We start from the raw sequence: 11,986 nt of genomic DNA on the forward strand, positions 1-11,986 counted from the left end.
GATGGCTTTACTTCTGAGCTGAGTAATGGATGGGGTGGTAATGACTGGGGGGTGGTTTGGGGGGGTGGCTAGCTTTTCTCCTCCCCTTCTTAAAATCAAAAAAAATAAAAAGGAAAAATTTTTTCCAAAAAAAAAGAAAAAAAAAAAGGAAAAAGCTACAATCTTATAGACTAACCTCAGGAATATCAAAAAGGAGCCCAATATTTTTTTTTTAAAGTAGGTCGCCACAGACCTAGTTGTTTACAGTATAACGAATGCGATTATTTCCTTCATAAATTTTAAATACAAGCAGAATAAAAATCACATTTTTTTCAGGCAACAGTAGCAGTTCAGTAGGTAAGTGGCTTGATCACATTTTTTTTTGTTTCGTATTAGTAATGCATGCAAGCAGCTTTAGTATTACAGATCCCTTATAGGTCAATGAAACATTTGCTCTCTTTATAAAGTCCCTCCGAAAGTACCATCCTGTCTTCTCACCGGAGTTTCGGGCCGGCTGGAGGAGCCCGAACCTTGTTCAAAAGGTTGCGGAGTGCTTTGGGTATCGGATGCCATCGCGTCTGTGGCAGCTGCCTCCTGAATGACGGAGCCAGCCCCTTCGGCATCCTCGCTTTGCTCGAAGGACTGGTTGGATCCGTTGCTGAGCTCCACGTTCACTGTGTTAGTTCTCAAGGCTACGATAGTCCCCGAATCGCTCCTCCTTTCTGCATAGATTCGCTGCTCAAAGACCTGAGCAGTGTTGGGCTGGAATTCGGGATCCAGGGGGACACTGTTTGTGGTGGAGCCCATGACTGTGCGGTACATCTCCATCCCTTCGGGCAGCATCGACTTGATCTTCGGCAGCCAGCGCTTGCGGACTCGGCGGGCGTTGGTGCACATGTCAGCTGCTATGACATTCATTTCGCTTTCCTTAAAGCTCGGGGCAAAATTCTGACAATACACTGCAAAGACAGGGATAGAGAGAGCTGAGGATTCAGAGAAAGCAATGGAGAGGTGACCACAGCCTGCGCCCCGTCCTGGAGACTGGCAACAAAGTTCGCATGGTGCCATGGAGGGGAGGTTCACCTATGGACCAGGGCTCTTGCAAGGACAGACTCACAGACAAGGACTCCTCAGCTCAAGATAGAGACAACCAAAAAGAGAGAAAAGCAGAGGGCAGAAAAATCCTGGGTGGCACGAAGGGGGCTAGGGAAGGACCACTCACTGCTGGGGACTCAGCAAGCCCCAGAGGTACCAGGCTTCTACCAGGGGTCCAGCCAGAGCGTGGCACCACGGCCCAGCACACTGGGATGAGATGAACGAGAGCCAGTCAAGGATTCCTTGTGCCTGAAAAGCAAGCTTTTAGCTTCCCCTCATTCTCCTCCAGATGTCCCCATATGTCCAAAAGCAGAGATGGACACAGAAAAGGTCAACATGAACCCCTCAGCAGTAAATCCATCAATGGCTCTTCAAACCACAGTGGTGCAGGCACAACTGCGGGGCTGGGAAATGTCAGAGCTGCTCCTGACTGAGCAGAAGAGCCTGCCCAAAGGAGCGTCCTCTGCCTGTCCTATACCTCATGTCAGCCACCGCAGGGTCAACCAGCGCTACATGGACCTCCAATCCAACCAGGGTGGCTGCTCCAACATCCCATCACCACCACGTCAGCTGCCACGTACTGCAAAGCAGCCCAGCTTCATCCTGCAGCACTGCTCCTTCTTGGGCACCAAGCACCTGATGTTATGGAGCAAGGTCCAAGGAACTGCCACGGTGAGTAATTATCAACCAAAGCTTGTGTGCGTGGTAAAATCAAGGCAGTGAGAAGTCACCCTGTGCCCTGACCCGTGACAGTGTCTGTAGGCACTGTCACTGGACAGCAATGCTTTTCCAACTTCTGAAGGTATCTGCCAGCCTTAGCAAGGACCAAGGCTGGAAGGTCCAGACCGAGGGGTCTCTAGGGTGACATTGATAACGGGGGGGCTGTCTCAGGAAAGCACCACAGACAAGCTACGGGTGAGCACCAACAGCACATTTTAGTGACACATTTGTTGTACCGGACATCTGCCATCTCATCCTTTCTCTCCACATGCTGCAGATCTCAGAGGGTGGCTGGAAGGCCCTTGGAGCTCAGCAGCACAGCAACAATTAGGGAAAAGAAAGATTTCTCTTCCAAATTTTAAAAATAAAAAATAATTTAAAAAGAAATGCTTAAGAGTTTCATTTTCCAGGGCAATAATATTTACATAAAGGTTCACTCTCCAGAATCCAGTGAGGGTGAGAGTACACATCGCTTTCCACCGTACATCAAGCCCATGGTAAAGGGGCTTTGCTGCACTGACCCATCAGGGTCTCCTACACTCCCCAGCACACACCTTTTGTCCCAATGCAGCTCCTTGTATTCAAGGGCGACTGAAAAAGCCAAATATTTAACCATTTGTTTCTGCTGCTTGCCATAAATAACCAAACAACCTTGATGGAAGTAACAAAACTTTCCTTTTCTTGTATAAACAATGGGCATTGGGCACAAATTTTACCTCCAGGACTGCAGAATCACAGAATCACAGAACATCAGGGATTGGAAGGGACCTCCAAAGCTCATCCAGTCCAATCCCCCTGCCGGAGCAGGAACACCCAGATGAGGTTACACAGGAAGGCGTCCAGGCGGGTTTTGAATGTCTGCAGAGAAGGAGACTCCACAACCTCTCTGGGCAGCCTGGTCCAGTGCTCTGTCACCCTCACTGAGAAGAAGTTTCTTCTCAAACCTTCTTCAGAAGGGGGCTGAAACACCTGAACCTGTTGCACCGCTGGCTCTGCAGACCGACCCACCGGCCAGCCGAACTGTGCGGCGCCATGCAGAAGTGTGTTTGCAGTTTAGACATTAAAAACAAAAGCTCCTGTTGCTTTATGCCATTGTTTAAAACGGCAATTATTTGCAGCAGGCCTCCTATTTTACATATTAAAAAAAAAAGTACAAAATATAATCAGGGAAATGAGACTATAAACCTAACAGAGAGGCTGGAAGCGAGGTGGAGAGCAGATCTCCCCACGATGCCAGGGCTGATGCAGCCAGTGCATTCCCTGATTCCTGGGACACATTTACAGCTGAAGACCAACAGGCCCAAAAGTGCCGGGCACTCAAAAGCACGGCCGCTCCGAGGGATGCACGGAGGATGTCTCGGGATGGGCTGGAGCTGTGTGCTCTGCTCCTGGAAATCAGTGGATCTGGCAGAGCCCTGCGCTCAGACGAACCTGAATGTGAGCTGGAGCCCTAGGGCATAAAAGCCAGCACACGGAGACGTTGCAGTGGTATCAAGCTCTGAATGTTACCAAAAACATAATTTTGATTTTCTTCTCAGGGCACTTTTCAATAAATTATTAACTGTGGAATTAGTGCTTTAAAATACAGCAAAACAGCAATGATGTTTTTTATAAAGACACTGCCAAACCCCACCAAAAACTAACTTCAGCCCCCCTCAAATGATGCAAAATAAAAAATACATTAATTTTCCTATAACCTAATTTCACCATGTACAGTTCCCACTATTACACAACAGAGGTGGCCTTCCCTGCTTAGGTTTGGGCTCCAACAGAGCAGTAAATCTCTGTCCTTACATTTGACGGCGTTAAGGACCCTGCTGTCCAGGGGCTTCCTGCTGGGATCGCTGGTGGAGGAGCGGATTCCAGTGCCGCAGCTGTTGGCAAGAGTGTTCCTGCAAGAAAGGCAAGAGGAGACTCTTACAGCGGGGATGGTGGAGGACAGCCCTGCCTTGTCCTTGTCCCTTTAGCTGCTTATGGATCACCACATTACAAGATTTTAAGGTAAGGAATTGGAAAATCTTGTGCTCAGGTTCAAGTATCACTGAGAAAAAGCACAGAAACCAGCGCAGCACACACAGAGGATGAAGCACTTGGGATAAGTTGTTTATTAGCATGGTTAAACCAGGAGAAAAGAAACCGAACCCCTTGGGAGCACACCAAGAGCAGGAAGACATACCGGTCAAAGAAGGTGGCCAGGAGACGTCTCAGCAGGACCTTGTGTTTGACACCGGCACATAAGTGACAATTCATCAGCTGCCCCCGGGTGATGTAAACGCCTGAGCCTGGAAGGGTTGAGAGGGAAAATTCAGAATTAAACTCCAGCCTCGCTGACAGCATCACCATTGAGCCACCAAAACCTGCTCCTCCTGCACTGGTCAGTTCTTCATGTGCTGTATGAAAGCTCAAGGAAGATGTCAGGATTTTTGGAAAAGCCTATGGAGGACTGTTACTGTGGTCCCTCGGTTCTTGGTGAGTCCCAGCTAATAATAATAATTCCTAATTTTGTCATTACACAAAGGAAGCCGATGAAAATAAAATGGAAGCACTCAATTATTTTTTTGCAAAGACACACAGTGCAAGGTTTTATTATGTGATTTTCTATGTACGGATCAAACTATTTATTCCTTCTAAAGGGAGAAAACCCCAACCCATTTGGCCTTTTCTTTCCTCAAGTGAAAGATCGCAGAACATATAACTAGAAAGAAAAGAGAAAACCCTGTCTAGCACAAGAAAGGCACTTGGTTATGCTACAGATCTAACCGTTTCCAAAAACCCCAGCCCATCACCTCTTGATACTTCTGGTGAGCAGGGAATTTTCCTTCTAAAGCCCAGGAGCTGCTGACTTTGAAATGCGCTGCCTTTAAGGATGCTCTGTGGAAGAGAAAGGAGCCCCTGCTGAAGCGGCTCTACCCGTGTCCAGGGGTTTGGCAGCGCTTTACAGCTAGTTTCTTATCAAAACCTTTCGCTTTACACATAGTTCACACAGACCAAACTGCCCCCACCGCCGCATAGCCTTGCAGGGGCAGGTTATTCTATTTTCCAAGTGAACTGTTATACGAGAGGGTTTTGGTATTTGCTTTTAATTAAGATTAAATAATGGGCTGTTTATGGATCCAGAACACGCTCTGTTCTCAAGATATAAAGAACATCTACCAGAGAAATAAAATTACCTCCTGGATTTCCAGGAAAGCCTACGGATGCTTGTCCCTGACCTTCCAGATGAAGACAGAGCTGTGGAGCAACCCATGCCGGTGCGATGGGCTGAGGCAGGTGCCCAGCAGCTCCCCGAGCCTGAACCTCTGTGGGGCTGGAGTCCTGCCCCTGAAAATCATAAGCATCGCTCTGGATCTCTAAGCCATCCTGCTTCATGTCATGTACCTTCCATCTATTCTCTTCCACATGTATATCTGCTGTGTATTTTCCATGTAATGTATTCACCCTGTACCTTCCACATCTCCTCTCCCACGCCCAGCGTCTGTCCATCCGATGCACTGTGCTGACTGCAAGACTCATTGAAGTTTGCTGCTGCTGAAGTTTGCAGAATCATCATGGCATAAAAAATCAGAGAAAAAAGGAAAATACTCCAAACGGGGAGCTGAGGAAAACTTTTGCTGCAGGATCCTCCTGCATGCTCCGGGGTCAAGCCCCCCCCAGGTCTCCTCAGGTTTGAGGCAGCAATTAGCTGCAGAGCCTTTCTTCAGGAGCAGTATTTGGAGAGATAAGCCATCAGAGGGAACACCAGATGCTGCTGAGTGTAACTTCACTTTAATAAATAAAAAATAACCGAGGCAGCCGCTATCGGTTAGAGATATTAATCTCCTTTTTTTCCAGATTGAAAAATGTACATCAAGCAGAGCTGCCTCGAGCCAATTTGCAGCTCTCACTGTGAAAATAACCTGCACCACTTGATGGTTTTAAGAAGTCTCACATAAAATGTAAATGGGTACAAAATGAATATTCCAGATACCAAATAAATACTTGTGGTTGTGTGCTGTGCTGCGGCGTGCGCATTTTACTCCTGCCTTCCATCAAAGACCCATCCTCCATCAGATGGAAACCTTTCTGGGCATCCCTTGAAATTCAGATTCCTTCCTCAGACTGAAAATAAAACCACACTACTCACCAAGAGATAAACGACCAGAAAGAAAGGACAACTGATTTGGATTGATTGCACATCCTTCTTGAACCAAGGGCTTTAGAGAAGCTATCTAAATATCCAAGGGAAAACCTTCACAACAGCACAGGCTGTAAGCTGAGAGGACCACTGCAGCAAAGCGAACTTATAAAAGCAGAATATAATTATTTAAACTGGAATTTGAGCCGGACACCCCAGTCAAGCATCCATCGCCAGTGCAGCACTCGGGTAAGCAAGGCTGCAGGCTGGCATGGCCACCGAATTTCACTCTTTATCCAGCTCTGTACCACCAGCATCATTAAAAGCTAAACAGCACCATCTTCCACTCCAGATCAGCCATAAATCCTTTATAGAGAAGTAGCCAGTTCTCCCAACATTGTAAATGCCCTCCAACATGAAAATAAAAACGGAAGAAAGGACCAAACCCAAATCCTTCCCTTTCTTCCTACTGCAGCATTTCACCGTTTAGTAACATCCCCCATTTAAAAAAAAACTTTCACAGGTTTTTAAAAGCTTGTTCACTGACACAGATTTTGTCTCCGTTGCTTTGTAAATTTTATAATGCAATGGGGTTGGTGTTTTTTTTTCTTTAATCTGTGCATCTAAATCAAAACACAATTGTGATGCAGCCCACACCAATCAGGAAGAACACAACCAGGAGAATTCAATTAAAATACTAAATTAATTCAATTGAATAAATCCTGTTAATGACACATTTTTATATCAGCAAATTAAAGGAAACTTAGAACTTTTAAAAAAATGAGTGGGGATGAATAATCCAGAAAGGCACAGCAAGGACACACAAGATGAAGAGCAAATTTCAAGAGGAAAATACCAGTAATGTCCAGGCATTATCAAAAAAGAGAAGTCACCCCCTCATTACCTGCAACGAGCTCAAGTTTTTCTCCAGGATCTCCCTCTGAGTAGAGTTTTGGGTGGCAGCGGTATCCAATTTGACTGATGAGACTGGCTGGGAGAGCAACGAGATCCCGTCGGATGAGGACACAGGAGCGATTCTCCAGTGGTATCTGCTCTGGCTTCTCTTGAGCAACTTCGAAATTAAAAGGGAAAAACATTAAACAGTTTATTATGCAGCCGCAACAGCAACAGAAGGTCAGATTTTTACTTTTTCAGGTAGCTCTTGGAAATACTCCTCCCTCCAGAAGCACCACCATTCACTGGGGCTATTGGGCGCAGGGCAGATGCCATCTAAAAGCATGGAAATAGCCCCCGGTCTCCCCCATTCCCTACCACAGCAGTCCCGTGCGTGCATTTGGGTTCTGCCAGAGGGATTCTTAGGATCTAATTATGCTTTAACTTCTCCTAAGTTAATCATTTATGAAAATGGGCAACTCTGCACAGCTGGCATCACGCTGCAAGCACAGCATACGGAGCTGGCTTCCTCAAACGCTCCCAGAAGAACGGCAGGGTACTTCACCAGGGGTTTCTAAAACCGGCAATAAATTGCATGAGTTTGATAAATACCTGTTTCAGTACCACAACTACTTCTCTTTATGTTTGTCTTTCCCTGCTGAAGACGGACACAGCTATGACTTGCCCCAGTGCACCATCCCCAGAGCCCACCACTACCCAGTATCACCCAAAACCTGGGGGTACCGAGCTGCCCCACCAGTACCGCGCAGGTCTGGGTCTTGTGGGCACACAGAGGATTTGCTTTCTAAAGCACATTTACAGCGCAAACCCACGGGCTTGCTTAAAATTGCAATTTTTGACAGCAGAAGAGGGCTGTTACGGGTGTACATCAACTCCAGCTGCACTGGGACATGGTGGGAGCCGTTACGGCTCTGAATTGCAGCCCAACTCTAAAACCATCCATCTTTATTCTCAAAACTGTTTGATAACGTGGTAAGTGCATGAAATCATCCCCAGCTCCGTGCTTCAGGAGAGAGAAAAAGAGAAAAACCCCAGCAATTCACGTTTTTGAACTCAAAACATCTCCTACTCAAAAGGTGTCTTTTCCTGCAATTATTTCGGTGTTTTGAGGCCACTGTTCCTCTCTCCAGATAAAATACGAAGTTTTGCAGACTTGTTGCTGCAGTAACCCCAGGGCCACGGCTGCCGCACAATGGCAGCACTGTTCTAACTGGGACATGTGCCGTGGCATCCCAATGCAGAGCATCCCCACCCTCACTGCTGCCTCCTTCCCCAAAAATTCGAGACACCAGGAGGATGCCCTTTGCCCGTGGAGCTGCGTCGTGGCACAGCAGCGTTTCCCTCTCTGATTAAGGACCAAAGAGCAGCAGAACAATTCACGGGATGCTTTTAAACCAACTTCTCTTGCCCTGATTATCCAGGGTTTGTAGTACTGATGTGTCATCCCACTGATACACAGGATTTTCACCAAATTTCACACATTTCCCTGCTGAACAGTGCTCCCAAGCATCCAGGCACCCCCTCCTTGGGGATGGGAGTCATCTTCTGCTCATCACAAGCATCTCAAAGACCTGCGATATTTCTGATGCTTTCACAGAGTATATTCAATTAAATACTAACATTTTCCAGCTTAAACAAACCAAAAGCAGAGGGGTATGGGGGAACCAACAGCCAAAAGGGCCTGCTCTGCTGCCCTTCACAGGCTCTGGCAAGGCATGATTCAGCATGAGGAAAACTCCAGAATAAATCCAAATCTCCAGAGGAGAGGAAGGAGCGGGTACGGAGGACACCGCTGTCAACTCCCACCCAGAGGGAGGTTACACACAGCCTGAACTGAAAGGTAAAATTATATATACACCACATACAGGCTCTATGAGCTGCCGATAAACCCCAGAAACCAGACTGGGATGCCCAAGGTTTTCAATAGCAGCAACAGAAGACGGGGGGGTGAAATGGAATTTGGCAAAAGCTTTTTGTGCCAAATGGGTGTCCCTGAGCCATCAGAAGGGGGGAAGACGATGCTTTGCCTGCGCATGGGGCCCCTGCTGATTGCGGGCAATTCGTCAGGGCGAGCATCCCCCAGCGCTGGGCTCTGCACGGAGCCACCGCTCCCACTGCATGGCAGAGGCAGGAACAACCATCACAACCCCACACAGGCACAACACTCTGCCCAGGCTGTGTAAAAACGGCATTTTTAGCATTTAATTTTTGCTTTTAACTAATGACTCAGGTCACAAGCACCCACAATATTTGTCACCACCTAAAAACCCGCAGCTGTTAAGCTGCTGAAGGGAAGCTGGTACGGATTTGCAGGCAGTTTCTTAGAGGCCTCTGGTTATTTTTTAAGCGATATAAAGGCTGCGGGTCTCTTGGGAAAGGATTGCAATCAATACCCCAACCAGGACAGAGTTCAGAGCAGGAGCAGGTCCTTGCAGCTCGTACCCAATATTGCTGTTGTTGGAGCAGAAGCAGCTCTATGAGCTGCAAGGACCTGTTCCTCCTCCACCAGCCATGCCCTCCTCCTGCCTCCATCCAGATGCTGTCCCTAGGAAATTAAACACCGACAACATCCACGTGGCCAACAGCTACAGCAGACAAGGACAAACCCACCTGCTCTACCACTTCCCATAGGCAAACACTCAATAAAATGCCTTTTTTGGGCCAAAGAGATCCTAAGGTAGCAATGATGAGGCAGGCGAGAGGAAGAGCAGCACAAGCGCTGTGTCCACGCTACCTTCCTGGAGAAATTTTGAAGGATTTGGTGTCAAAGCTGTTTCCTGCAAGAAAAGCAGTTTTTCAGGAAGACAACGCTGGCTGGTGACAATCCTGCCTTGAAGAAATTCTTTGCTTTTGAAGACATTTCACTTCCTACACATGGAGCCATCGAGGAGTTTACATCTGTTCCTGTGAAATCAAATACTTCATAAAACAAACTAAAATTCGGGCTAAAAAGACCAAGTGTAACTCAATCCACTATTCTATTTTGGTTACATCTGTCCTGCTGGCTCACTGTCTATAAATCTCTTATTAAACACGGACATGAATCTTCTTTTTTTTTTGGACTTTGTTTCCATGAAAGCATTAGCACAAATTCAACGATACTAAACAAAAACGAGCGAAGACTTGGGCCTTTCAGTGCCACCTCAATTCAGCCGATAGCAATCGGTTATGTAAAGACGCAGGACACAAGAGACGCTCTGGTCCCATGTTTTCAAAGAAAGCCGGTCTGTTTGGCCTTTATGCTCTAAAGAACAGGATAGTATTCGCTTCTAATTAATTTGTATCTTCGGAGGGCAGCGGCTTCTTCCCTTTGAATGAAAGGGCAAACAATGCGAAGTATTGTTTAATACAGTTTTGTTCACGACCAAGAAAGGAGCCTTCCCGCTAGCGGAGAGGGGCAGGAAATCACTGCAGAGGAAGTAACGAGAGCTGCCAGCCAAACACTGATGTATTTTATTTATTCAGTTATACGCTTTCATCTCTAACGTATATGGATGCTGCAGCTTGCAAAAAGTGGCCCAGAATGGGAAATATTCTGGGTTTTCTGGCTGAAGAAGCAGCCACAAACCAGCTCACCGGTCTGTGCTTGGAGGGAAGCTGGAGTCATGGGAACTATCATCAGTGATGGGCAACGAGCTGCTGGGGCCAGTGGCTGGGGTCTGGCAGTGCTGGGAATTGCTGGCCACACACCTGGCACCAGCAGTCACTTATTTATTTCCTTCCTTCCTTAATCCAAACACCAGGGCTTCAAAATCATTCGTGAATCTCCAATTCCTACCAGTTTGGGTTCTCCTCTTGACCATTTACTGCGTATAAACTTCAACGTACCCCTGTGGGTAAGAAACACCTATTTCTGCTTTAGGAACGGGATTTTGACATGTGGAAAGATCAGGGTGATGGACTCTCACCCAAAAATTAACATTTACATTGCCCCAGCATGGAATCACGAGCCCCAGTCCACCACAAAACCACCTCCACCTGCTCCACCACCAGTCACCACGTGGATAATTCTCTACACAGCAAGAAGCTTCTTTGCAAACAGCAACATCTTACAAACATTTTAATCCCATCAGCCTATTTTCCACTGGCAGGGGGACCACCCCAAAAATAGCATCCCTGCCCAGCATCGCCAGCATATGTAAACCTGTACCACAGAAGACATGTGCATGCACCATGGGACAGACAGATGATACGGTCCCAACCGGGATAGTTTACATTTTACAAATAGTACATTTATAACAACGTGCTAGAACACAGAGGTTTGATTTGTGACCTATTTATACAGCGAGGTAATCTGGAATTAGTATAGGAAAAATATTACTGGTTTATAAATACCCCTATCTTGCCTTCACTTCAGATCTCAGCCAGGAGCGAAACATCTGCCAGCCTAAAATTAAACATCTGTGTTTTACGGTGAGGAAACCAGGGCTGGAAGTTTAATGCCAAAAAAGGCCAGAGGCTGCACGCCCCCAGCATAGGGCTCTGCCTTCTCAGGGTGCTCAGGTTCCCAGGCCGGGATGGGCGATGCTGGCACATCCTGGCTCCCATCAGCACTTCCAGCAGCACGGCCGTTGGCAACCCTCAAGAAAAAGCCAAAGGAAAAGCGCTCTGGTGAATAGGCATCCTCTTTTCACCGATTTATTTTTGAAAAACTCCTACCTCATGAGCATTCCCTCATGCCTCTGGTCCTCACAGGGTCACATCCTCATTCCCACTGTTCAGACCAGTGACTTTACTGTGGCTGTGATGATCCGTGACTCCCATCGCTCCCGGTGTGGTCTGGGATGCTGTGCCAGAGCCACTCATCACAGATTCTGGGTTGTTTCCTGCCCTTTTTCTTTACTGTCAGGAATCAGAGGCTAGGAGAGAAAACTATTCTCGCAGCTAATTACCACAACTACTCTATAATGGCAATTTCAGATGAATTTTTAATGAAGCGTGCCCTTGTCAGTTCAGGATTTCAGAACTTTCAAGCCCAGCCTCTCCCATCCCAGCCATTTGCTGCAGAAAGATTTCTCCTCGTCCCTGCAAACGGGCGCAGCAGGCGCAGGGGAGGAGGACGGGCCCGCGCGCAACTTCGCTTGCGCCTGTCAAAATTCAAGAGACTGCATCTGCTGAGCAGCGAGCTGACTGACGAGAACGCAGCGAAATGCTGAGCATCTG

General features: G+C 47.2%; 1 protein-coding gene across 1 annotated transcript in view; it reads right to left on the reverse strand.

Annotated features, from left to right (window-relative positions):
• Positions 1-326: 326 nt before the first annotated feature.
• Positions 327-11,986, reverse strand: part of NACC2 (NACC family member 2, BEN and BTB (POZ) domain containing) — a 15,903-nt gene continuing 4,243 nt past the window's right edge. The window contains exons 2-5 of the mRNA XM_010187367.1: positions 6,813-6,980; positions 3,971-4,076; positions 3,589-3,686; positions 327-938 (exon numbers count right to left, since the gene is read on the reverse strand). Of these exons, the coding sequence (XP_010185669.1) occupies positions 439-938; positions 3,589-3,686; positions 3,971-4,076; positions 6,813-6,980 (872 nt within the window). The 3' untranslated portion in view covers positions 327-438. The remainder of the gene's footprint in view (positions 939-3,588; positions 3,687-3,970; positions 4,077-6,812; positions 6,981-11,986) is intronic.

This window comes from Mesitornis unicolor, unplaced genomic scaffold (assembly GCF_000695765.1).
Source record: "Mesitornis unicolor isolate BGI_N332 unplaced genomic scaffold, ASM69576v1 scaffold17866, whole genome shotgun sequence".
NCBI lineage: Eukaryota > Metazoa > Chordata > Aves > Mesitornithiformes > Mesitornithidae > Mesitornis > Mesitornis unicolor.